Raw genomic sequence first — 27,982 nt, forward strand, 5'->3', positions numbered from 1 at the left:
TTCCAAGGGGAGAGCAGGTGAGGGCTATGGAAGGGAGGTCAGAGGTCAGGGCTGGCAAACGCCCCCCTCAAAGGAACTGGAGCTGTAAGCGCCCCCGTCACTTGGCGGGACGTGGCCTCTACAGAGGCGGCGGGAATGCCCCCCTCTGAAGGGGCATGGCCCCCAGGGGTGACGGCAGGAGCAGGAAGGCACTGCCCTTTCCCCACAGCTCCCTAAGTCTGCCCCCCAACCCCGCTGAGCCCCACAGTGATCAGCAGGGCAAGGTCAGGGTGAGGCTGAAGGACAAGTGTGGCCTTCTGGCATTTGCTACAGGCTTGGAACTTCTGAGATTGTGGAATTTATTTTTAGTTGGCCATGGAGTCAAAGCTCTGGAGACAAAAAAGGAAAGCGCAGAACAGGCTGGTGGTGCTCCTAGGGTGAAACTCTTTACTCCAAGCACAGGATGGCTTTGACCCCGGAGTCAGGCCGGGTTAGGCCCGGGCCAAGTTCTGGTGTGCGCGGGTCAGCAACATGCAGGCTGACGACAGGAGCCCGGCCCCAAAGCCGTCCCGCCGCTCCGAGCGCGGAGGCGGGTGAGGACGCTGTGCTGCCCCCAGGCCCCCGACTGCCCCCGCAGGTCAGGTCGGCCCCGCCCGTGCCCACGGCCCCTCCGCAGAGGCCCCGGCCGAGCCGTTGCCGTCGGGGCTCTGCGAGCCGTCGTCCTCCGTGGCGGTGGCGGAGGCGGAGGCGGAGGCGGAGGCGGAGCGCGTGCTGTCCTCGCGCAGGGCGGGCTCGGGGCTGGCGGCACGCTGCTGCTGCTCCTTGAGCTCCGAATAGGAGCGCGAGAAGGTGTGGAAGATGGAGGTGACTGGGAAGGCCATGAGCAGGATGCCGCTGAGGATGCTGCTCAGCGCCACCACCTGCCCGGGCAGGCTGCGCGGCACCATGTCGCCATAGCCCACGGTGGTCATGGAGATGACTGCCCACCAGTAGCTGGCCGGCACGCTGGAGAAGTCGCGGCGCGCACCCAGCTCGCGCTCCGCCAGGTGCACGAGCGGCGCAAAGAGGGCCATGGCCACGCAGAGGAAGAGCAGCAGCAGCCCAAACTCGCGCGCGCAGCGGCGCACGGTCAGGCCGAGCGAGCGCAGCCCCAGCGAGTGGCGCGCCAGGCGCATCACGTAGAGCACGCGCAGCGCCCGCAGCAGCCGCAGCACCAGCCCCGCACGCTCCAGCAGCTTGTTGCCTCCCACGCCGGGCCGGGCCGCCAGGCCCACGAGCAGCGACACGTAGAAGGGCAGGATGGCCAGGATGTCGATGATGTTGAGCGGGGTCCGCAGGAAGGCGCACTTGCTCTCGGCCTGCAGCGAGCGCAGCAGGAACTCGAAGGAGAACCAGGCCACGCACACCGTCTCCAGCACGAACAGGCTGCGACACTTAGGGGAGCACTCACCCTGCAGGGAGAGGGGGACTCGTGTTGGGGGCATGGAGGCCTATCCTTCCTGGGCTGCCCTTTCTCCAGATGACTGCACTGCAGGGCAAGGGTTGTGGACAAAAAACCAATTACTGTTGTTTTTTTTTTTTGTTGTTGTTGTTGTTTTAAAAGAAGTACTAGGAGGTAGGCTTCCTGCGAGGGAGTGAGCGGAGCTCAGGTGACCAGCTCCCCAGCAAAGCTGGGGAATTTGTTTACAAAAAAAAAAAAAAAAACCACCTAAAGTTCCAGAAGCCGTTCCATGGACAACAGCAAATGAAACATTTGTTCAAGAAAATCTATGGAAATTCATTTAAAAAAGAGTCTTTGATATTTGAACCAAGACCACCCCCCCCCCCAAAAAAAAGTCCCAGATCATGGAGGAGGCTGCTCAGGGAGATACCAAAAAGAAAATAAAATAGACTTCACTAAAATAATCCAACCAATCATTAAACACACAGCAGAGAACAGTAACATGAAGTGGGGAGGGCGATATCCAGTGTTCCTGGATATTTTATCACCTAAAATGCCCAGTTTTCAATAAAAAAAAAAATCACAGGGCAGGCAAAGAAACAGTAAAGTATGACCCATACTTCAGAAAAAAGAAAAAAATCAGGCAACAGAAACTGCCTATGAGAATGACTAAATGTCAGATTAACTCAAAGCTTCAAAACTGCCATTATAAATATGGTCACAGAACTAAATAAAAGTTGATTGCCGATTCATAGCATCAGATGGAGAATATCAGTGAAGAAAAATTTTTAAAGAGTCAAATGGAAAATTTGAAGTTGAAGCATACAATGACAGAAAATTCAGAAAACTACAGGAGCTCAGCAGTGGAAGTAAACTGCCAGAAGAAAGGGTTAGAGAGCTAGGAGATTGCCGGTGGCGATTACGCAGGTTGAGACCAGCGAGAACCTGGGACACACGGGCTGGGCCAGCACTGTGGCATCAGGTACCAGCGGGTTTGGGGAGAGCAAGGAGAGCGTTTGAGAAACAGTGGCTGCAAACCCCCCAGATCTGCTGAAAAGCAATGACCCACACACCCAGGAGGCTCGCTGAGTTCTGCCAGGGAAGAGACATCACAGGAAAAATACTGATAAGGAGATAAGGAGAGAATCTTGAGAACAGCAGAGACAGCGATGGGTCACCTGAGAGGTCACTCAGGTGAGATCACCAGTCTAACATCTCAGCAGGAAGCAGTGGATAACCGTGTTCACACAACTCAGAAAACACCCGCCTACCTGAGGCTCCTATATCCAGCAACACTGTCACCAAAGCATGAAGGCGAAATGAAGACTAGCCCAGAAGAACAGACACTGAGAACTGCCTTATAGAACTCTAAAGGAAGGTCTTCAGGCTGAAACCCAGTGGTCCCAGCCTCTTCTCAATACCAAAAGCAGGAGCAAGCAAGATAAAACAGATAGATTAAACATGCCGACAAACGTCTGTCTAGTCAAAGCTATGGTTTTTCTAGTAGTCATGTACCTATGTGAGAGTTGGACCAAAAAGAAGGCTGAGCACTGAAGAATTGATGCTTTCGAACTGTGATGCTGGAGAAGACTCTTGAGAACCCTTGGAGAGCAAGGAGATCAAACCAGTCAAACCAGTCAATCCTAAAGGAAATCAACCCTGATTATTCATTGGAAGGACTGATGCTGAAGCTAAAGCTCCGATATTTTGGCCTGGTGTGCTGCAGTCCATGGGGTGCAAACAGTTGGACATGACTTAGCAATTGAACAACAAGGCTACAATGAGGTTGTGTGTGGGCCCTGGTCCAACAACAGGACTGGTGTCCTTTTGATAGAGGAGGTAAGGAGACATACACACACAGAGGCAGGACCACGTGAGGACACAGGAGAGGACTGCTGTCCACTTGCCAAGGGGAGAGGTCTCAGGAGAGAGCAACCTGTCAACACTGGGATCTCAGACTTGATTGTGAGAAAACAGGTTTCTGTTCAGTAACATGGTCAGTTCAGTTCAGTTCAGTTCAGTCACTCAGTCATGTCCGACTCTTTGCGACCCCATGAATTGCAGCACACCAGGCCTCCCTGTCCATCACCAACTCCTGGACTTCACTCAGACTCACATCCATCGAGTCAGTGATGCCATCCAGCCATCTCATCCTCTGTTGTCCCCTTTTCCTCCTGCCCCTAATCCCTCCCAGCATCAGAGTCTTTTCCAATGTGTCAACTCTTCACATGAGGTGGCCAAAGTACTGGAGTTTCAGCTTTAGCATTATTCCCTCCAAAGAAATCCCAGGGCTGATCTTCAGAATGGACTGGTTGGATCTCCTTGCAGTCCAAGGGACTCTCAAAGAGTCTTCTCCAACACCACAGTTCAAAAGCATCAATTCTTCGGCGCTCAGCTTTCTTCACAGTCCAACTCTCACATCCATATGTGACCACTGGAAAAACCATAGCCTTGACTAGATGGACCTTTGCTGGCAAAATAATGTCTCTGCTTTTCCATATGCCATCTAGGTTGGTCATAACTTTTCTTCCAAGGAGTAAGTGTCTTTTAATTTCATGGCTACAATCACCATCTGCAGTTATTTTGGAGCCCCAGAAAATAGAGTCTGACACTGTTTCCACTGTTTCCCCATCTCTTTCCCATGAAGTGATGGGGCCAGATGCCATGATCTTCGTTTTCTGAATGTTGAGCTTTAAGCCAAATTTTTCACTCTCCTCTTTCACTTTCATCAAGAGGCTTTTTAGTTCCTCTTCACTTTCTGCCATAAGGGTGGTGTCATCTGCATATCTGAGGTTCTTGATATTTCTCCCAGCAATCTTGATTCCAGCTTGCACTTCTTCCAGCCCAGCATTTCTCATGATGTACTCTGCATATAAGTTAAATAAGCAAGGTGACAATATACAGCTTTGACATACTCCTTTTCCTATTTGGAACCAGTCTGTTGTTCCATGTCCAGTTCTAACTGTTGCTTCCTGACCTGCATACAGATTTCTCAAGAGGCAGGTCAGGTGGTCTGGTATTCCCATCACTTTCAGAATTTTCCACAGTTTATTGTGATCCACACAGTCAAAGGCTTTGGCATAGTCAAGAAAGCAGAAATAGATGTTTTTCTGGAACTATCTTGCTTTTTCCATGATCCAGCAGATGTTGGCAATTTGATCTCTGGTTCCTCTGTGATATTTAGTTACAGCAGCCCTAGAAGACTAGCAGCTGAGAGGAGCCACCCCACAGCCAAGGTAAGGAGCAGCAGCTGCACTTACAGCCGTGAAGAGATACGCCACGTCCAAGGTAAGAGAAACCCAAGTTAAACGGTAGGCGCTGAGAGAGGGCATCAGAGGGCAGACAGACTGAAACCACAATCACAGACAACTAGCTAATCTGATCACACGGACCATAGCTTGTCTAACTCAATGAAACTAAGCCATGCAGTGTGGGGTCACCCAAGACGGATGGGTCATGGTGGAGAGGTCTGACAGAATGTGGTCCACTGGAGAAGGACCACTTCAGTATTCTTGCCTTGAGAACCCCATGAACACTATGAAAAGGCAAAAAGGTAGGACACTGAAAGATGAACTCCCCAGGCCGGTAAGTGCCCAATATGCTACAGGAGATCAGTGGAGAAATAACTCCAGAAAGAATGAAGGGATGGAGCCAAAGCAAAAACCACACCCAGCTGTGGATGGGACTGGTGATAGAAGCAAGGTCTACAATGCTGTAAAGAGCAATATTGCATAGAAACTGGAATGTTAGGTCCATGAATCAAGGCAAATTGGAAGTGGTCAAACAGGAGATGGCAAGAGTGAACATCGACATTCTAGGAATCAGCAAACTAAGACAGACTGGAATGGGTAAATTGAACTCAGATGACCATTGTACCTACTACTGTGGGCAGGATTCCCTTGGAAAAATGGAGTAGCCATCATAGTCAACAAGAGTCCAAAATGCAGTACTTGGATACAGTCTCAAAAATGACAGAATGATCTCTGTTCATTTCCAAGACAAACCATTCAATATCACAGTAATCCAAGTCTATGCCCCGAGGAGTAATGCTGAAGAAGCTGAAATTGAACTGTTCTATGAAGACCTACAAGACCTTTTAGAACTAACACTCCAAAAAGATGTCCTTTTCATTATAGGGGACTGGAATGCAAAAGTAGGAAGTCAAGAAACACCTGGAGAAATAGGCAAATTTGGCCTTGGTGTACAGAATGAAGCAGAGAAAAGGCTAATAGAGTTTTGCGAAGAGAACGCACTGGCCATAGCAAACACCCTCTTCCAACAACACAAGAGAAGACTCTACACATGGACATCACCAGATGGTCAACACTGAAATCAGATTGATTATATTCTTTGCAGCCAAAGGCAGAGAAGCTCTACAGAGTCAGCAAAAACAAGACTGGGAGCTTACTGTGGCTCAGATCATGAACTCCCTATTGCCAAATTCAGACTTAAATTGATAAAAGTGGGAGAAACCACTAGACCATTCAGTATGACCTAAATCAAATCCCTTATGATTATACAGTGAAAGTGAGAAATAGATTTAAGGGACTACACCTGATAGACAAGAGTGCCTGATGAAATATGGACGGAGGTTTGTGACATTGTACAGGAGACAGGGATCAAGACAATCCCCAAGAAAAAGAAATGCAAAAAAGCAAAATGTCTGTCTGGGGAGGCCTTACAAATAGCTGTGAAAAGAAGGGAAGCGAAAAGCAAAGGAGAAAGGAAAGATATAAGCATCTGAATGCAGAGTTCCAAAGAATAGCAAGGAGAGATAAGAAAGCCTTCCTCAGCGATCAATGCAAAGAATTAGAGGAAAAGAACAGAATGGGAAAGACTAGAGATCTCTTCAAGAAAATTAGAGATACCAAGGGAACATTTCATGCAAAGATGGGCTCAATAAAGGACAGAAATGGTATGGACCTAACAGAAGCAGAAGATATTAAGAAGAGGTGGCAAGAATACACAGAAGAACTGTACAAAAAAGATCTTCACAACCCAGATAATCATGATGATGTGATCACTAATCTAGAGCCAGACATCCTGGAATGTGAAGTCAAGTGGGCCTTAGAAAGCATCACTACAAACAAAGCTAGTGGAGGTGATGGAATTCCAGTTGAGCTGTTTCAAATTCTGAAAGATAATGCTGTGAAAGTGCTGCACTCAGTATATGCCAGCAAATTTGGAAAACTCAGCAGTGGCCACAGGACTGGAAAAGGTCAGTTTTCATGCCAATCCCGAAGAAAGGCAATGCCAAAGAATTCTCAAACTACCACACAATTGCACTCATCTCACATGCTAGTGGCTCCCTGGTGGCTCAGGGTTTAAAGCGTCTGCCTCCAATGAGGGAGACCTGGGTTCAATCCTTGGGTTGGGAAGATCCCCTGGAGAAGGAAATGGTAACCCACTCCAGTATTCTTGCCTAGAAAATCCCATGGATGGAGAAGCCTGGTAGGCTACAGTCCACAGGGTTGCAAAGAGTCGGACACAACTGAGTGACTTCACTTTCACTCACATGCTAGTCAAGTAATGCTCAAAATTCTCCAAGCCAGGCTTCAGCAATACATGAACCATGAACCTCCAGATGTTCAAGCTGGTTTTACCAAAGGCAGAGGAACCAGAGATCAAATTGCCAACATCTGCTGGACCATCAAAAAAGCAACAGAGTTCCAGAAAAACATCTATTTCTGGTTAATTGATTATGCCAAAGGCTTTGACTGTGTGGATCACAATAAACTGTGGAAAATTCTGAGAGAGATGGGAATACAGACCACCTGACCTGCCTCTTGAGAAATCTGTATGCAGGTCAGGAAGGAACAGTTAGAACTGGACATGGAACAACAGACTAGTTCCAAATACGAAAAGGAGTATGTCAAGGCTGTATATTGTCACCTTGCTTATTTAACTTCTATGCAGAGTACATCATGAGAAACGCTGGGCTGGATAAAGCGTAAGCTGGAATCAAGATTGCCGGGAGAAATATCAAGAACCTCAGATATGCAGATGACACCACCCTTATGGCAGAAAGTGAAGAGGAACTAAAGAGTTTCTTGATGAAAATGAAAGAGGAGAGTGAAAAATTTGGCTTAAAGCTCAACATTCAGAAAACGAAGATCATGGCGTCTGGTCCCATCACTTCATGGGAAAGAGATGGGGAAACAGTGGAAACAGTGTCAGACTTTATTTTTCTGGGCTCCAAAATCACTGCAGATGGTGATTGCAGCTATGAAATTAAAAGACGCTTACTGCTTGGAAGGAAAGTTATGACCAACCTAGATAGCATATTAAAAAGCAGAGACATTACTTTGTTAACAAAGGTCTTTCTAGTCAAGGCTATAGTCTTCCAGTAGTCATGTATGGATGTGATAGCTGGACTATAAAGAAGGCTGAGCACCAAAGAACTGATGCTTTTGAACTGTGGTGTTCAAGAAGCCTCTTGAGAATCCCTTGGATTGCAAGGAGATTCAACCATTCCATCCTAAAGGAGATCAGTCCTGGGTGTTCATTGGAGGGACTGATGTTAAAGCTGAAACTCTAACACTTTGGCCACCTGATGCGAAGAGCTAACTCATTTGAAAAGACCCTGATGCTGGGAAAGATTGAGGGCAGGAGGAGAAGGGGACAATAGAGGTGGAGATGGATGGATGGCATCACCGACTCAATGGACATGGGTTTGGGGGGGGCTCCGAGAGTTGGTGATGGACAGGGAGGCCTGGCGTGCCGCGGTTCATGGGGTCGCAAAGAGTCGGACACGACTGAGCGACTGAACTGAACTGAGCAGAGTAATGGAGAACACAGAGTGTCTGGGAAGTATAAGCCAAGCCACAGAATGGAAGAATATGTGTACACATCATACGTGATAAGGGACTGGTATCAAGAACACAGAATTCCTCCAATTCAATGATAGGAAAAAAAAGACAACCCAGTTTAAAACATAGGCAAGAGATCTGAATAGACCTTTGTCCAAAGCAGATACACAAGTGACTGAGAAGCACATAAAAAGGGGCTCAGCACCATTCACCACTGGGGAAATGTTGGGCAAACCCACCCTAAGGTCCTAGCTCACCCCCACCAGGACAGCCAGAGTGTAAGAGTCGACAACACGTGCTGGAGAAACCAGGCCTCTGCACTGCTGATGGGAGCGTGCCGCAGTCTAGCCACCTTGAAAAGAGCCTGGATGTGCCCCCAAACCTTCCTCATGGAGTGGCCACACAGCCCCACCATCCCACTCCTAGGTGTGTGCCCGGAGAAGTCAACACAGAAGCCTATACTTGGATGTTCAGGGTCGAGTGAGTCGCAACAGCCAAGAGCTGGACACAACCCAGGTGTCCTGCTGCTGGACGGACTGAAAATCTGGAAGCGGCACACACACTGGGACACTGTTGGGCCTTGGAGGAAACGAAGCGCTGACTGCTGCCACAACGTGGATGAGCCCTGAAGCCAGCTCAGGGCAGAGGGCCCAGCCACGCCAGACATGCTGGGTGGCTCTGTTCTCAGGATCCAGAACAAGGACATATTCAAGACACAGCCTTGGTAGCTCAGGGCTGGCAGGAGTGGGGAGGGGCTGAGGAGTGCGTGAACCAGCCACCAGGGTCTTCTGGGAGATGGAGATTCTCTAAAATCAGACGGAAGTGGTGGCTCCAGAATTTGTGCACACTCCAGAAACGGCGGAATCGTACACTCAAGAGGGGCAAACTGTGCAGTCTGTGAGTCATGTAGCAGCAGAACTATTGTTAAGAAATAACAATTAGGGCTTCCCGCGTGGCTCAGGGAATCTAGAATCTGCCTGGCAACGCAGGAGGCACGGGTTCCATCCCTGGTCCAGGAAGATCCCACATGCGGCGAAGCAACGGAGCCAAACTGCTGAGCCCACGCTCTAGAGCCAGCGCGCCACGGCCATCAAAGCCTGGGTGCCCGGAGCCCTGCTCCACGAGAGCAGCCACCGCGATGAGAAGCCCGAGCACACAACCAGAGAAGAGCCAGCCCAGCAGCCAAGACCCAGCACAGCCACAGATGAGTACATGAAATGACATGAAAGACTTCCACCCCGGCGGCCCCGTGGGCCCGCAGCCCCGTTCCACCTCAGCCCTTCTGGGCAACCTGGCGTCACTGGGGCCAGGCTCTGAGAGGCCGAAGCTCCTCCGGGCAGCTCTGATGCCCCGGGCCTCGGGACATGGCGGGAGTTAGGTGGGAAGGGGCCATGGGGCTGACGGGGCAGACGCCCAGGCAGCGGGAAGGGAGACTCGCCATCCTCACCTGGAGTCTGATGACCTCAGCCCACCGGGTGCTTGGGGGTCCCATGACCCACACCCCAGGAACACCCGCACACGACGTCCCCTCGTCCGGGCTGAACTTGGGCTCCTGGCCCCCCCATCATCTCTTGGCCAAGTCCAGCCGCAAGCCCCCATTGGGTGGGTGGTGGTCCTGAGTGCAGGAGGAGGAGGGACGAAGGCCGGAGGACCCCCTCGGGTGGGCAAACCCAAACCCCCTTGGTCCCCAAACCTGCCCGGAGACAGGTCAATCCAGTGGATGTGGCCTGCGAACCCCTGCGCCCGACCACTCTCTTAAGGACCATTCAGGAGGATAAGTGGAGGGAACTATTTTGGGAACTATTAGAAAATGACCCTCAGTTCAGTTTAGTTGCTCAGTCGTGTCCAACTCTTTGCGGCCCCATAAATCGCAGCACGCCAGGCCTCCCTGTCCATCACCAACTCCCGGAGTTCACTCATACTCACGTCCATCGAGTCCGTGATGCCATCCAGCCATCTCATCCTCTGTCATCCCCTTCTCCTCCTGCCCCCAATTCCTCCCAGCATCAGAGTCTTTTCCAATGAGTCAACTCTTCTCATGACGTGGCCAAAGTACTGGAGCTTCAGCTTTAGCATCATTCCTTCCAAAGAAATCCCAGGGTTGATCTCCTTCAGAATGGACTGGTTGGATCTCCTTGCAGTCCAAGGGACTCTCAAAGAGTCTTCTCCAACACCACAGTTCAAAAGCATCAATTCTTTGGTGTTCAGCCTTCTTCACAGTCCAACTCTCACATCCATACATGACCACAGGAAAACCATAGCCTTGACTAGATGGACCTTAGTTGGCAAAGTAATGTCTCTGCTTTTGAATATATTATCTAGGTTAGTCATAACTTTTCTTCCAAGGAGTAAGCGTCTTTTAATTTCATAGCTGCAATCACCATCTGCAGTGATTTTGGAGCCCAGAAAAATAAAGTCTGACACTGTTTCCACTGTTTCCCCATCTCTTTCCCATGAAGTGATGGGGCCAGATGCCATGATCTTCGTTTTCTGAATGTTGAGCTTTAAGCCAACTTTTTCACTCTCCTCTTTCACTTTCATCAAGAGGCTTTTTAGTTCCTCTTCACTTTCTGCCATAAGGGTGGTGTCATCTGCATATCTGAGGTTCTTGATATTTCTCCCGGCAATCTTGATTCCAGCTTGTGTTTCTTCCAGTCCAGCGTTTCTCATGATGTACTCTGCATATAAGTTAAATAAGCAAGGTGACAATATACAGCCTTGACGTACTCCTTTTCCTATTTGGAACCAGTCTGTTGTCCCATGTCCAGTTCTAACTGTTCCTTCCTGACCTGCATACAGATTTCTCAAGAGGCAGGTCAGGTGGTCTGGTATTCCCATCTCTCTCAGAATTTTCCACAGTTTATTGTGATCCACACAGTCAAAGGCTTTGGCATAGTCAAGAAAGCAGAAATAGATGTTTTCTGGAACTCTCTTGCTTTTCCATGATCCAGCGGATGTTGGCAATTTCATCTCTGGTTCCTCTGCCTTTTCTAAAACCAGCTTGGACATCAGGAATTTCATGGCTCATGTATTGCTGAAGCCTGGCTTGGGGAATTTTGAGCATTCCTTTATTAGCATGTGAGATGAGTGCAATTGTTCGGTAGTTTGGGCATTCTTTGGCATTGCCTTTCTTTGGGATTGGCATTAAAACTGACCTTTTCCAGTCCTGTGGCCACTGCTGAGTTTTCCAAATTTGCTGGCATATTGAGTGCAGCACTTTCACAGCATCATCTTTCAGGATTTGAAATAGCTCAACTGGAATTCCATCACCTCCACTAGCTTTGTTCGTAGTGATGCTTTCTAAGGCCCACTTGACTTCACATTCCAGGATGTCTGGCTCTAGGTGAGTGATCATACCATCGTAATTATCTGGGTCGTGAAGATCTTTTTTGTACAGTTCTTCTGTGTATTCTTGCCACCTCTTCTTAATATCTTCTGCTTCTGTTAGGTCCATACCATTTCTGTCCTTTATCGAGCCCATCTTTGCATGAAATGTTCCCTTGGTATCTCTAATTTTCTTGAAGACATCTCTAGTCTTTCCCATTCTGTTCTTTTCCTCTAATTCTTTGCATTGATCGCTGAGGAAGGCTTTCTTATCTCTCCTTGCTATTCTTTGGAACTCTGCATTGAGATGCTTATATCTTTCCTTTTCTCCTTTGCTTTTCACCTCTCTTCTTTCACAGCTATTTGTAAGGCCTCCCCAGACAGCCATTTTGCTTTTGTGCATTTCTTTTCCATGGGGATGGTCTTGATCCCTGTCTAATTTCATACATCTGGCCTATTTGGCCAAAATCGGGTCAGCAGTAAACCTACACCCCCAAGGTCCTTCCCTCCCCCACGTTTCCATCAGTCTCCCAGCACCCTCAGAGCAGTGCCTGAGGTGCACCCACCCAGCTGCGCACGCATGGGCCTGCCCCGCGGGCCCTGGGGCCCCCGGCTCCTCCAGGCTCCGCCTTCGCCTTTCCCTGATGAGCCTCCCCCTCAGTGGCCGAGCCTCTGGGCTTCGCAGGTAAGAAGGTCAGGCGGGGCCTTGGCGGGATCCCCTCACCAGCAGGCGGCAGTCTCCCCATGCAGGTGCCCATGGGTGCACGGGTGCTGGCTCAAGCTTTGGGGCCGGCTCAGCCCACGGCCATTTCTCCCACACCTTCTGTGGCTGCACCCCAAACCCACTCCCAGGCTCGGGGCTCCTGCGGGGGAGGACAGGTGGCCAGAAGTGCCACCATGGGTGGGGGTGGAGCCCAGGGGACAGGCCCTTCTGGAAACAGTCACTTTTTTATTTTGAATTAATTACTTTATTTTAATTGGAGGCTAATTACTTTACAATATTGTAGTGGTTTTGCCAAACATGGACATGACTCAGCCACGGGTGTACATGTGTCCCCCATTCTGAACCCCCCTCCCACCTCCCTCCCCATCCCATCCCTCAGGGTCATGCCAGTGCACCGGCCCTGAGCGCCCTCTCATGCACTGAAAACCTGGACTGGTGACCTATTTCACATATGATAATATACATGTTTCAATGCTATTCTCTCAAATCATCCCACCCTCACTTTCTCCCACAGAGTCCAACAGACTGTTCTTCACATCTGTGTCTCTTTTGCTGTCTCGCATACAGGGTCATCGTTACCATCTTCCTAAATTACATATATATGTGTTAATATACTGTGTTGGTGTTTTTCTTTCTGACTTACTTCACTCTGTATAATAGGCTCCAGTTTCATCCACCTCATTAGAACTGATTCGAATGCATTCTTTTTAATAGCTGAGTAATATTGCATTGTGTATATGTACCACAGCTTTCTTATCCATTCATCTGCCGATGGACGTCTAGGTTGCTTCCATGTCCTAGCTAACAAAGTGGTTTTTGAACCGTTTTCCAAACTGCAGCCTCCATGGCCTGGCACTCCCGTGGCACTATCGCTGCCTCAATTTTCTAGGAGAATAAGCAGGCACCCTGACTAGCTTCCTCAGTAACTTGGGCCGTGGGGCAGCCAGCATCCTGGGTGCGGTCAGGAGAGGCCTGGCCTGGCCGCGCTCCCAATCCCAGCTTCGTTCTCTTTTCAGAGCATCGAAAATTGTGGTATCCATTCTGCTAAGGAGCCTGAGTGCCATTGTTCCTCAAGGATAAACCCAGGTGTGAGGGTGACGAGACAGACAGGTCAGGGTGGACCGCTCACCACAAGGACAGCGCCGAGCTTGGCCGACGCCTGCTGCCCGGCATGAGGCCCCCGATGCCAGGAGCGCTTCACCACAGACCCCAAGGCAGGTAGACTCTGCCTGTGTTTATCCAGGGTAATCAGACTCTGAAAACATGTGCCCCCTTGCTGCCCAAGTGTGTTCTGGACACTGATTCACAGCCCTCTGTTGATCCAGCGTGGACCCTGTGTCCAGCAGAGGAGCCAGTCTGAGCTACTGTCTGCAGCTGGGGACACACCGGCGCGTGGCAGGATGCTGAGAAGGGCGAACGCTCCATCCTTGCTAATGTACCCGCTCATTAACAGCTTTGTGTGAGACTTCCTCTCTGCCTCCCATGAGCACTTAAAGGAAAATATTTATTAACTCAATTTACTAACATTCATAATAACTTGCCTTTGAACTTAGTTGAGGTTTATTTTTTTCCAATTATCTGTAATAAAAGACTCTCGTAGTGCAAATAGATAATCAGGAGAAGGAATATTAAATCCACTTAGGAGAACAAATTGTATAAAAAGATCAAACAGTCATTTACATAGAAGTCACGAATGCGCTCACTTGAAATTACCTGCACTGAAGCAGAGCCGTCAGTTCACCTTCCTGTCCACCGCCTGCGGACTAGCTTTATGGGGTAACACAGAGAGAAATGAAGATACCTTGCTGTGAAGTCCTCCACCCTCTGCCTGCCCTGGCTGGAAGGAGCCTGTCTTCCAATTGGCCCTATCGACCTCCATGGTCCCTCCTGAGCGCGATGCACCAGCCTGAACCCAGCGAGGGTTCAGGAATCAGACAGAACTGCGGTCGCCAGCATCTCACGCTTCGGTGCCCTGAGGAGCAGACGCCCAGGGCCCCAACGTCCCCGCGGAAGTGACCAGCATGAGCTGAGACAGACACAGACAGCAAGCTGGTGACAGCAGCGCCGCCCACAGATCAGCAAGCGGGACGTCCACCTCGGGGGAGAACGGTTCCCCACCACCAATCTGAATGCTTCCTGCGTCACAGACAAGGACACAAAATCTGAAGCCCCTGCTCCTCATCTGTTCCCCAATCTCAGTCCCTGGTCCTGGGGTGCATCCACAGCAGTGGCTGTGCTCTCGCCGAGGGCACAGGTGCGCTTTCTCCTCTCTTCTGTGCTAGGTTTAGCCCCACCCGTCCGTGCAGGCGCCCCCATCTCACAGCTGCATGAGTTTCCCTGAGAACCTCTGGTAACACCGACTTAACCGCACCTTCCTGGCTGCCTGGGTTCAGACATGGCTCCTCCACAAGGGCAGAGACTCCCAAGCTGGACAGCTGGTCCTGCGACAATTCCCGGCTCCCACAACCCGGGCAGGAGGGGCCCTGGCTCCTGCGCCCAGTGCTAACTCGGTTCATCGGGAGGTGATATTTTCCAGGAAGACGGCCCTCCCCGCCGACTGTGTCTGCACATCCACCCTGCAGCCAAGATGAGAGACACGTGGGCAGGGCACAGCTCCTCACGGGTGGGACCGGGGCCATGGCCAGCACTGAACGGACATCCTGGGGGTGAAGGATGGAGGGACAGGTGGGCAGGGAAGGCTGCACAGGGCGGATGTGGTGAGGGGCCCCGTGAGGCCGCCTGCTTGTCTCCCACTGAGAAATCCCGAGATGCTCATAGGGAACTGAGAACAGACCACACAGGGCAGGTGGACGAAGGCGATGGAACTGTGGGAAGTACAAATGGAGGTGAAGATGTGAGATGTCGGCTTCTAGGGGTGATCGAATGGAAATTTACAAAGCGGGAGGTGAATTTTTTTTTTAAAGAACCAGGCAAATTGTTACCAGGCCACCCAGCACTGGTAGGTCAGGGTCCAGGGAACTCGAGCTCACAAAGGCATGGCAAGGCCTCCTCAGGGCAGCACCTGGGGCATGGGTTTGCAGGCCCCAGATGGGCACAGCCCCCCAGATGGGCACAGCTGAGGACCTGATCAGGGGAGCGGCTGAGTAGTGGAAGCTGGGTGAGCAAGTGTTCGTCCCAGCAGGGCTCGTGACAGGAGGGGCTGGGAGCAGGAGGGGACACGTGAAACTACAGGACAGGACTGCCTGGGGCTGGAAGCAGGACAGGACATGTGAAACTACAGGGCAGGACTGCCTGGGGCTGGGAGCAGGGCGGGACATGTGAAACTACACGGCAGGACTGCCTGGCTGCTACCGTTAGGGGACCAAGTGGCTGCAGACGCCGCCTGCGCGCTTCTCCTCCAGTCTCACGAGAGGGTCAGAGCAGAGGTAGTGAGATGCACTCAGGCTTCGGTAATCACCTCGCAGTTTATCTTCACTTTCTTCTCCATACAGCTTTGTACCTGCCCAGCCTCCATGAAGAGCAGGCATCGTGTTTACAACCAGGACACTCTGAGGGGCGTGTTCTTTGGGCCGCTGGGGGAGCAGAGGGACAGGCCGTCCAGGCAGGCGGGGGGCCTGGCTGACCATCCAGGCAGGATCTGAGCTTTGGTGGCTGGTTCCCGCGGGCGCGCCAGGTTTACTTCTCCAGATGCTCATTTCTAGGTTGTATCAGGAAGAGCAAGTCTTCCAGGACCCCCTGACCATGCTCCTCAGAGCGCCACCCCTCCCCAGGAATTTCCACCGTAGGGGTGTCCCAAGGACACCCTGACCCTGACCCTCACCAAACTTCTCATGGGTGTCAATAAGTTAGTATTTGTGGTAAAATAAATAGCACAAGCTCTTCGTTTGGGAACAGCCAATTTGATGAATTACAGCAGGCAATGTCTTCTCATTAAAAATGTACATTCATGTTATAATTAATATCTAGGGCTTGAAAAGTCACTTGGTCACGTCTGAGTCTGTGACCCCCATGGACTGAAGCCTGCCAGGCTCCTCTGTCCAAGGGATTCTCCAGACCAGAATACTGGAGTGGGTAGCCTTTCCCTTCTCCAGGGGGTCTTTCTGACCTGGGGATTGAACCCAGGTCTCCAGCATTGCAGGCAGATTCTTTACCAGCTGAGTCACCAGGGCAGCCCCATCTAGGGCTTCAGTGGAGCCTGCTGCTGCCGCTAAGTCGCTTCAGTCGTGTCCGACTCTGTGCAACCCCAGAGACAGCAGCCCATCAGGCTCCCCCGTCCCTGGGATTCTCCAGGCAAGAACACTGGAGTGGGTTGCCATTTCCTTCTCCAATGCATGAAAGTGAAAAGTGAAAGTGAAGTTGCTCAGTCATGTCCTACTCTTAGTGACCCCATGGACTACAGCCCACCAGGCTCCTCCGTCCATGGGATTTTCCAGGCAAGAGCACTGGAGTGGGGTGCCATTGCCTTCAGGTGGAGCCTAGCGTCACCTGAATGCTCAGGTCTGTTCCTACCACTGCCCGGCGCCGGATAATCTCCCTGCCTTAAATGTGTGGCTTTTAAAGAAAACGCTGCAGGCCTCAGGGGGGAAGAGTGGAGGTCAGGGCTCGGGGGCACCTGAGAGGCCCCGGGACCCCCACCCACATCGGCTCCACGTTCAGCGCTCTCACAGCTCTCCCACGCTGCCAGCCACAGGGCAGGGGGACCCCAAGCTCTCCTGCAACACAAGGTGACTCCTGTCCCCCTCCCCCAAGCCCCAGCTGCCCAGCACGTCCTCGTCACTGCACAGCAGGGCCGCCCAGGAGGGTGGGCGCAGCGGCCTGGGGGGCCCTGGGGGCCGGCCAGGTGGGTACGGGCTGCAGGGACCTGCAGGCCCCACCACCTCCCCCTCAGGCCATGTCCACCCGTCTGCCCACCCTCCTGGATCTGGAGCAAGTGACCGTCCCTCCTGATCTAGGCGGTTGTATGGAGAGCAGGACCCTGGCCTCCCCAGCGAGGCAGCTGAGACAGGAAGGTTCTTGAAGCCGAGGGCAGTGGCCAGAGGGGGTCAGCGCAGACTTGGGTGCAGGGAACCCCGTGGGGACTCCTTGTGGCTAAAGGAGGGAGGGCGGGAGGTAGCCAGGGGGTTGCCCCGCCCCCGCCTCCCAGCCACCCCGCCAGCCACCTCCACCACCCGGGAGGCAGAGGCCTCGCCACAGGCTCTGCTCGCATCCTGGGTGTGGCAAGGCGCCTGCGGACAGCCACGCAGCGCTGGTCGGCTGCCTCTCCAGCTGTGCCTGCGGACTGGCTTCCCCCATCCGACCCCTACCCTCCGCAGACCCACTGTGTCCCCCACAGAAGCCGGTGCCTGGACACAGCCTCCTTGCCTCCACCTGCCCCGCGGCCCACGTGTGCTGCAGCACCCTGTGTGCAAAAGGGTAAAAGCTGTCACTTAATTCTCTGTGCAAAGCACTGTCGAAAGCTGTTTCACAAGCATTATTCAATTTAATCTCAACAACTCTGAAGTAGCCCCATTTTATAGATGAGAAAACAGGCTCAGAAAGGAGACCACGTGTTTTGGGGTCTTCAGCAGTCTGTATAGGGGCTGGGGTGGGAGCCTTGGTCTGCGTTTAAGTCTGAGAACTTAACCAGCACCTGTCTGCCTCTTGAGTGACAGAGAAGGTGAACCCACAGCCTTGGCTAGATCATGGCGGAGTCTTGGGACCGGCCTCCAGTTCTGCACGTCAGGGGCTTGGCAGCTGCCACACCCTGCAAACAACAACTAAAAATCTGAACAGACTGAAAAACACAGACTTCTCAGGTCTGTAAGAGAAGGGAGGGCACAGAGCAAACCACTGCCCCCAAGACTGGAGTGACAGATGGGTGAACCCAGGGAGCCAGGCTTCTGGGGCGAGACTCAAAGCCGCCTGGAAGCAGTGCTGGGAGGAAAGCCTGAACTGTGAGCTTCAATTGCTGGAGGCTCAGTGTGAATAAGTCTGAGAGCTGTAAGCTCCAGGGTACCTGTTGAGATTTACCGGGAAATTTGCTGCCAGAGCCCGCCAAGGTTCTCAGTAAATATGGGAGAAAAGAAGATACGCAGATGGCAAGCAGCACATGAAAAGACGCCCCACTCACATGTCGTCAGGGAGATGCAAGGGAAAACAACACGGAGACACCACGCCTGTCAGAAAGGCCCATGTCCAGAGTACCAGCAGCCCAGACGCTAGTGGCAGGGGAGCAGCGGGGCCTGTCAGCATCGCTGGCAGGCACTCTGGGAGACAGTTTGGTGCTTTCGTAAAAACCAAGTCTATTTTACCTAGTGACACAGCAACCACACTGCTTGGTGTTTACCCAAAGGAATCAAGAACTTATGTTCACATGAAACCTGCACAGAGGCGCTTATAGCAGCTCTGTTCATAACTGTCAAACCTGGAAGCAGCCAAGAGGTCCTGCAGTCAGCAGTGGGTAAACCAACTCCAGAACATCCAAACAATGGGGTATTATTAAAGGCCAAAAAGAAACAAGCTATCAAGTCGTGAAAAAATGGATAAAACTTAAATGCATATTACTAACTGAAAGAGGTTAATCTGCAAAGGATTTCAACCATGGGACATTCTGAAAAAGGCAAAACTACAGATAAAGTGGAAGGATCAGCGATGCCAGGCCCTGGGGAAGGGGAGGGGTCGGGGAGGCACAGAGGGTTTTCAGGGCAGGAAAATGGTTCTGAGCGATACCGTTATAGTGGATACAGGTCATTGTACTCGTGTCCAAACCCACAGAATGAGGTGGAGCCCTAATGTAAACCATAGGCTTTGGGCAGTTGCCAATGGAGATTCGTCACTCTCAGGGAGGCTGATGATGGGCGATGCTGTGTAAGGGTGGGGCAGGGGCCCACAGGAACTCTCTGCACCTTCCTCTCAATTTCGCTGTGGATTTAAAACTGCTTGAAAAACTTGTCTTAAAAAAAAAAATCTTGTAGCTTCTATTCTAGGCATTTGAGCACAAGTCTTTTTTTCCCTCAGACTAAAGCACAAATCCAAAACAGAAATCCCCTATTTTTTCTGCCAAATTTACGTGGAAAGTGGAGGAAAATGCCCCAAGCTCCATGTTTATCCCCTGGCACATGTGGCTCTGTTTCCAGAGCCTTTCAGAGTCTGGCAGGAGGGTCCCCCATGAAAACAGCCAGTGTTCCCTCCAACGCGGTGGCCGGTGACTGCTGGGGCTCGGCCTGCAGTTCTAGGGGCTGGCGGGGGCGCCAGGGCAGAGTGGGGGCTGCAGACGAGACTCCCCGTGGGGGGGCTGCTGCTTCACCTTCCTCGCAGCCCTGGGGCCCCCCTCATTTAACAGAAGAGCACAATGATCAGGGCTGGACCTATCCCAGACCCAGCTTCGCCTGCAGCGGAGTATCTGCCACCAGGTCATGTCGGTTCCTGGATCAGACCTTTGCAAATAAGAAACCCAACCGGCCAGACCCATGGTCCAGCCCAGGGTCCTGGGAGCCTCTATCCCCAGCTCAGTCCTGGGGCTCAGGGCCCTCTCTGGAGTCGGTGGCTGAGCCGGCAGCCGGCTGGGGTCCATCCTCCCTTCCTCCTTTCAGCTTCTTGGGCCTGACCGCAGCAGGGAGCACCATAGCCCGTTGGCATGGTGTGATAACCGGACACAGACGGCCCCTGCTGGGTGGGACTGGAGCCTCCTGGATGCGGGGCCTGGCGTCCGGCTGACGCACGTGGGAGGCCCCCACGGTCCTGCCCTGCTGCAGCGGCCCCAGTACAGCATTCTTAGCCCTCGTGGACAGGAAACGAGCCATCAGGGGCTGGGCCAAAGCCCAGGTCCCTGCGCTCAGGGGCTCCTTTGCCACTGGCTCGAGCCCTGCTGCTGTCGGCGCTGAAAGAGCAGCTCATCGCTCACGGCCCTGGAGCTGGACATCCGCGGTCCGGGCACCTACACGCCTGGTGTCTAGTGGGTCCCTGCCTCCTGGTTTACGGAAGCACCTTCTCACTGTGTCTGCTCCAGAGGAACGGGTGGGCAGCTCTGGGTTGTCACTGTTGTAGGAGACTAATCCAATCACGAGGCTCAACTTTTGTGACTCTGTCACCCCCAGAAGCCCCCATCCTGACATACTGGGCTTGGGATTCAGCCTGCGAATTCTGGGAACTTGACATTCAGATGGCAGCATTCTGCCCCCAGCACCCAAAATTCATGTCCTTCTCGCCTGTATTCCATCCTGCAGCCCCCAAAGTCTAAGAAACTTCACTATCAACTCTAAGGCCTGACGTCGTCCAAGTCGGGGGTTGGGGGGACTCCAGGTCGAGTCATTAGAGGCAAAGCCCCTGAGCCTGTGCGCAGACAGTGACGTGCTTTCTCACAACACAGCGGGCCATAACCCGTGCCCCACGGAACAGGCTCCAAGCCCGCTGCATCGGTTCTGTTTGTGCGCTGGGGAGCCCTGACTGACAGCTTGGAGCAATGAAGCCCTCAGCCCAGCTCAGGCTGTTAAGCTCAACGAGCTTGTCTGTGCCCACACGCAGCAGCAGCTCTGTCGCCAGCTTCCGATGCTGTTGCCAAGTGTCTTCGTGAATTTGGTGCTCGAAGTTGCACTCATGAAATCCATAACTAATTATGTGGGTCTTGATTTAATCATATGAGCTTAGAGTTAAAAATCGACTTGCAAGCCAAACACCAGCCTCCGTGAAAAGGAAGTGATGGGTTGAGCACAGCCTCTGAGGACGCGCTGTTCCCCAGGCCGGTGTGTGCACCCGGGCCTCACTACCAGCAGGCCCAGCACCGTTTCCAGGCAACGCCCCACAGGGAGGAATCCGAGAGCCGACTGTCAGAACAAAGGCCTCTCTGGTTCCAAAGGCCTGTCCTCAGCATCTGATCACTGCGACATCCAGCGGGGTGGGCGCCAGTGTGCACACCCATTCCTGGGGTCGCCTAACCACGCTGGACACACCTCTCACAGAACCGAGTATCCAGCAGGGATGGGGTGCTCTGGGCACACCTGAGGTCTGCGTGTTACCTGACAGCAAGGTGTTGGGGGAACAGCTAGAAACATGCTCTGTCTCCTTCACTGAGCCCCCAACACCCTAGGAGTGAGGCCAGAGGCGCTGCAGACCCCAAGAAAGCAGAATGGGGAGCTCGCCTCCCTCTAGCTTGGGGCTCCTATGGTGACATGCAGGAGGGAGGTCAGGGGTCAGCCCTGGAGCTGGAGCCTCCTGGCTGCAGGGAGGGGACCGCGGCAGGAGGGGACTGCGGCAGGAGAGGAGAGCCAGCTGAGGGGCCCCGGAACAAGGGAGGGAGTCCCCTGGAGGAACCAGCCCTGCAGGAGGCCCGGTCCCAGCAGGACCACGAGGCAGAGACTGGCAGTTTGAGGAGGCCATTGGTGGTGGTTTGTTTTGTGGCAGCGGGGACACACGCAGGTCCACGACGGAGCCAGAATCAAGGCCTGACCCTGAATGAGTCCCCAAGAAGCAGGCCTCAGTGCTCGCTGAGCCAGCTTCAGACAGCGGGGGCCAGAGAAGGGGCCTGGGGGTCGCGCAGGGTGGGCACCCAGGCTGAGCCCAGCCCTCAGCTGCTCTGACCTGGACCCCGAGGCAAGGAACATAGAGCTGGGGACCCCCCACCCCCTGCATTTCAATGGGCGGGGCAGGAAGCAGCAAGGGCTGGGGCTGCATGCCCCTCGGCCTGGGGCCCCCCTCGGCCTGGCGCCCCCGTAAGCCTGGGGCCCCATTTGGCCCGGGGCCCACTGCTCTCTCGCTGAGCGTGAGGGCCGAGGGTCCTCGGTACCTTGTGAGGCGCCCGATGCAGTGGAACCCTGGCTGCCCCCCCCGGTGGTCTGCGCCCCGCCGGCCCCCAGAGCCCCGCCGGCCCCCGCCCAGCCCGTCCACCTCCATCTCCAAGGGCCTGCTGACTCCAAACGCCTCAGGGGGGTGGACTCACACAGGCTCTGCCCTGACAGTTGGCTTGTTTCCCTCAGCACAGCGTCTTCAAGGTTCGTCCCACAAGTATGCTTTTCCCATCATCCAGCCTATAAACAACGAAAAGCAGAGACCAGCTCTCGTTCAGTTACGACGTGTGAGAGCAGATTCCTGACAGAGCCACCACTGGCCACAGGGGCTGCCCGGGCATCAAGGAGACACGGGGATGGCCACAGCCTGGACTCTAGCAGGGCAGACTGCCCAGAAGCCCCCAACAAGCACACAGGCCCCGCACAGCCTCTGCCCACTGCTCTCAGCCGGCCTGAGCAGTCTGGCTGCAGAGTCCTCCCTGGGGCGGGGAAGGTGCCCCGAGGCAACACGAGAGACTCCGTGACATCAACAGTGAGACATGCCCGGGGCCAAGGCAGAGTGAGACGTCCCTGTGCCCAAAGGGCACACCCCGGCCGCCCCAAAGCCAGGGTCTCTGTGCACTGGGGGCTTCCTTCAGTGCCATGGGGGCCCCACTCACTCAAGGGGGCATCTCATGGGCCAGCAGCAGGAACCACGGAACCGTTTTCCTCTGATTCCCTGAATAATGGAAGATAATAATCTTTCCTCTCCCTCCATGCTTTTCTTCACCAACACATAAAAATAATCATCAAACACTAACGCTGCCAGAGATGACGAGCGACAACCCCAGACTGATGATAAGGGAGCCTCACCAGCCACCTCTGATTCCTGAGGACACTTCCCGCTCCCCAAGATCCTTCTCCAGGAGGAAGCTGGGTGCATTGATCTGGACCACCCACTAGAGTGTGGGTGCCCCGCAGAAGCATCCTTGCTAGTGGAAGACTCAGGCTCAAGGGACAGTCGGTGCTGAGCCCCTCAGAGGATGCTTTCTGGAGCCTTCAAGAGAAGACTTGAAATTTTAAAAGCAATTACTTAGCTACTTAATTAAAACCAGAGATCACATATAGATAATATTTTAGGCCAGGCTAAATTCTACTGGGGAAAAAACCCAACAATCAAGAAAATAACGAAGGGTTTCACGTTCTTCTCTGCCCTACATCTCCAATGCTTTGTGCCTGGAATCTTCCCTGGTAAGTCAAGGCTGCAGCAGCAGGGGAGACAGCAGAAGCTCCCCGGAAACATAAACACAGAATCATCACAGATACCAGCTGGCCCACTGCTGGGACAAGCCCCAGACCTGAGGGCAGGACTCACCAGACACAGGCACACGTGTCCACAGCAACGCGTGTTACAACAGCAAGAGGGGGAAGCGACCCAGGTGTCACGGATGGATAACGGGTACATAAGGAGAGGGGACACTACTCGGCCCTAAGAAGGAAGGAGTCTGACATCTGCCACGACGCCGTGAACCTGGAGGACACGGTGCCTGCATGATTCCTCTTAAACGAGTCCCTAAGGTTGTTAGATCCACAGAGGCAGAAGGTCCAAGGCGGGTTCTGGGGGCTGCGGAGTCAGTGTTTAGCGGGAAGAGTTTCCGTCTGGGAAGACGAGCGATTTCTAGCAATGGATGGTGCACCTGTGACTGTAGTTAACGCCACTGAACTGCGCATAAAAACAGCTCAGCTGGTGAATTTCACGTGTATTTTGCCTCACACACTCAGTGTTGATGAAACATAAACACTTTTCCTTCCTGTGGCAGTGACACCACCTACTGTGACTTGGCACCTACTGTGTGCAGTGTGCCGGGATCTGGCAGTGCACACAGGTATAAGTCCATGGATTCACCAACACATGGACACACTCAGCACGTGCTCACCCACACTGGGGTCCTTATTTCCTAACCTGAGGACTGATTTGGTGAGACAGTGTCGGGTGGCAGGAAGTGATGTTTCTGGAAATGACGAAGAGGTGGCTGATGGATGTGAATGGTGGCTGACGTGGGGACCGGCAAGGAGACTCAAGGCCGGCTCAGTCTCTGGTGACACAGCCCTGACTTCTGTTCCCTGATTCTGGTGTAAATGGTTTCCTCCTCGGATTGTGAGTTATTGCTACTTAGAAAGTCCAAACACGTCTTTAGAAGCAGAATCCAAAACCTGGGTATAGTTAAGACAGCTGGAAATGACAGCCCAGGAATCAGACACCCAAACAATGAAGGAAGCGAAACCAATTTCCTAAAATTTACATTTAAATTTGATCTGCAGTCAGGGTCACCAGGCTCCCAGTGGAGCCCACTCATAGCTGTTACCAGAGGACCGGGCTCTGCATCTCTGAATAATGAGCTGACCACACGGGTTGAACTTGGACATGACTCTGGACAAGGAGGGGCTCTCGGGGAGGGGCTATGGGAGCCCTGACCTGCTCCACCTAGACAGGGGTGGGGGTGTTCAAGTCCAATGCCCACCCCTGGAAGCTGGAGCTGCAGAGCAGGCAGGCAGCGAACCCCCCGCCACTCCGTGAGGAAACGCAGGTGACGCTGCAGGGCAACACAGTCACATCGTCAGACACGCAGCAGCTCCTCTCTCCTGACCCCAGCCCCGACGCCGTCCACTCCGGCCTCCCCGAACGCATCTGAGACCTTCCGGGGCGCGTGCAGCACACAAACACCCATCCCCAACCCGTGGAGGACACTTCCACCTGTACCTCTCAGGTCAACAAGGGGGCGGGAAGTCCACCAGCTGCTCAGAGCCAGTGCGGGAGCTGGGCGCCTGGAAGAATTCCCAGGTTCCCTTCTTCTGGTCCAGGATGACGGGACTTGAGTTTACAGCACAGCACTCTAGAGCGGGCATTTTAGCTCCGAATTGTCCAAGCTTCTGGGCCTGGCTGGCAGACAGGATGGGTGAGAAGGCTGCTGACCTGCGGACTCACTGAGTTCTCAGAACTGGCAGGAATGTGGAGCCTCTGCCAGCAGTGGACAGCCTGGTGCCCCCGCGTGCCAGCGGCTCTCTCCCCCGAACCGGAGCTGGTGCGGTGGTTCCAGGGCCCATGGTTTCAACCAACGGGGCAGGGGTGCCTAAGGCCACCGGGCCGTGGGTGCCCCTCCCTCCCCTGGCCCGGCTGCCTCCAGGCCGCGACTCGAGTCCAGCCCTAGGTCCCCGCTGACCCCCACCACCCGGGCCGGTTCCGTCTCCGCCACCCCCAGCCCTGCCCAGTCCAGCCCGGGTGCCCTGCCAGCTGCCCCGGCCTGCACTTACCCGCTCCTCTTCGGCGCGGATGTCCGGCATGGTGCTGAGGCAGAGGCCGACCGCCGTGACGGCCACGAAGGCCACGGACACGCAGGCGAAGAGCTTGCCGGCCGGGCCCGAGCGCGGGTCGTCCACCACGTCGCGCAGGCGCCGCCGGCCGCTCGCCAGCCGCCCGCCAGGCCCCGGGGCGCAGGCCGGGCTCCCTGGCGCCGCGCGCTCCGCCGGCCCCGCGCGCGCCTCGGCCGCCTCCTCCTCGCGGCGGCGCAGGCGGCGCAGGCAGCACCGCTCCAGGCGCGCCTCGTCGATGCCCCAGTAGGCCAGCTCGTCGCGGAAGGCCAGGGCACACGGGCCGCGCAGCAGCCTCAGCTTCCCGGCGCGCAGCAGCGCCACGATGGCGCGGAAGGCGCACGGGCTGCGGTCGAAGAAGAACTCGTCGCGGCTCACGTCGTAGTCGTCGCACACGCGCAGCAGCTCGTCGTGGCCGCGGCAGGCGCGCAGGCGCTCGAGGCGCGCGAGGGGGCAGCGAGCCAGCGCGGCCCAGGCCAGGCGCACGCGGCAGCCGCCCACGTTGATGATGACGTGCCGGGCGCGGGCCCCGCCGCCGCCGCCCCGCCGCTCCGCGGGCCCGGGCAGCAGGGCCATGGCCCCATGCGCCGCGCCGCGCCGGGGTCAGGAGGCTGGGCCTGCAAAGGAACGGGCGCGTGTTAGGCCGCAGGCAGGATGGAGCTGGGGGCACCCTGCCTGCGCGCGACCCTGGGACCTGGGACCAAACGGAACCCAGGGCTCCACCGGCCCGGGCGCTCAGTTCTCCGCTGCATCCCTGAGGCCCTCCTTTACATCTGCGTATCTGTTTGGAAACAGAGTCCCTAACTCAGGAACCACATCACAGAAGTTGCATGGACTCCTGTGGGTTCTTTTCCACACTACTGAAGAGAGGCTCCGGTCCTCCCCGAACCCTGCCAGGATGGCCCCCCCAGTGCTTGTTAACATGATGGGGCCACGCTCGGGCACCAGGCGCTTCCCTGCACTGTAGCCACAGGGACGGAACACAGGAAACAAACAAGGACCAGCCCGGAGCCTCTCTACTGGGGAGTATGAGCAAGGACATGGGCGGGGCAGTCCTCTGGGGGGCAGAGAGACGGTTCTGAGTGTGGACTGAGGGCTGACAGCGTTGAAATTATCAGGAGAACCTGCAAAATATATATGTTCCTGGCTCTCCACATAAATTCAGAGTGACTGGAAAACTGCATAGTAAGGACCTCCAAATATCCTCCCGTTAAAGCAAGGATGGGAAAAAAAAAAAAAAAAAACAACACACACATCAGAATTGACTTTTTTGGAACTCCAGACACTAACCAAAGGGTAGCAGCAGCTGGGGGAACACTTGAGGAAGAACCCCTGAATCTCGGTAACAATGTTAATTCAGCGTCTTAACCTGCCCCTAGCTTCGTGATAGCCTTGAAGGTGACACCCTGCATTCCTGGCACCACGACTGGCGCTGGGACGGGGAGTGCACCCCATTCAGGGGGAACCGTAACTGTTGGGACCTTTCTGGTGGCCCATCAGAGGGCCTGCCTGTACCTCCCCTGACTCAGGGCTCTCTCAGGGCAGAGGTGGCCGCTTGAGCAGCTTGTGGAAATCATTTACATGAAAATGTTTGCCGAGACAAGGGATGAATTTTGTGTCACGGCAAACAACAGGCTAACCAGAAGGCTAGGGAGAAAAGGCTGGGGAATGAGACGCTTTGAAAAGCTCTGACAAATTCCTGGAAACCTAGAATGTGGCTCACATGCCTGGGGCTGTGGGCATGCTCTGGAAAGACTGAGAAGCCTCCACCTTCCCCTGCACGCCCCCTGCAGGCTCTGCACCAGCAAGAAGTGAAGGTGGGGGGCATGCAGTGAGGGACAGCCTGCTGGTGTTGAAGTGCCCGGACACACACAACTAATCTGCAGAAACTGGTTTTTGTTCTGTTCCAGGCATTTGAGATGCTCTGTCCAATCACTGTCTGACCGTTAAGCTAATGCAACAGAGACATCCACAAGACAAAGACAGAAAATACAGACTTTGCACAATTTATTCTGGAAACAACAGCCCTGAAATGCCTCCCCATCCACCATGTGGCTTATAGGAGGCATCTAAGCACTGTAGATTTTTTTTAAAATAAAGACTTAATAGAAAAAATGGGCAAGCTATCACTGAGTTTATAGTAAAGGGGAAAAAATAGACTTTAAATATGAAAAGATGCTCCAGTTCATTCCTAACAGCAAAAGTAAACATCTCAAGTTGCCACAGGTATTGCATTGTAGGGTGGGAGAGGTTGAGGACAGTTCATTGCATTCGCTTCTGACAGGTAGTAACTGGTAAGCCGTCGTGACAGGAGGTGGGAGGTTTGATCTCACCCTGTAGGAAGCAGGGATGTTTGTCCCTACACACTAGGGAAAGGGTCTCTATACCCTAGTGAAAGAAATCTGCCCTGGGGAGAGGATTAAAAGATTTCTCTGCCTGGCTCTTTGAAAATATATGTCTAAAAATCCTACCTGCACAGTAGGTATGAGGTTGAAACTTCTGTCTCAGTTACAGAAACCCAAGAAATTATCACCCGTGAGAGGAGGTCTCATGTTGGCCACATCCAGAGACTCTGGTTAGACCACACACAAAATCACCTGGGGCAACTCTGCCCCCAGGGGCATCAGGGAGGCCT

The 27,982-nt window shown here is 53.8% G+C and overlaps 1 protein-coding gene across 1 annotated transcript; it reads right to left on the reverse strand.

Moving 5' to 3' along the window:
* Positions 1-321: 321 nt before the first annotated feature.
* On the reverse strand, positions 322-25,923 carry KCNG2 (potassium voltage-gated channel modifier subfamily G member 2). The gene is made up of 2 exons (XM_027960692.2): positions 25,291-25,923; positions 322-1,430 (listed from the first exon to the last, which is right to left on the reverse strand). Exons 1-2 carry the CDS (start codon positions 25,921-25,923, stop codon positions 618-620), a joined length of 1,446 nt encoding a protein of 481 aa, XP_027816493.2. The 3' UTR covers positions 322-617.
* Positions 25,924-27,982: the final 2,059 nt, after the last annotated feature.

This window comes from Ovis aries, chromosome 23 (assembly GCF_016772045.2).
Source record: "Ovis aries strain OAR_USU_Benz2616 breed Rambouillet chromosome 23, ARS-UI_Ramb_v3.0, whole genome shotgun sequence".
Taxonomy (NCBI): Eukaryota; Metazoa; Chordata; class Mammalia; order Artiodactyla; family Bovidae; genus Ovis; species Ovis aries.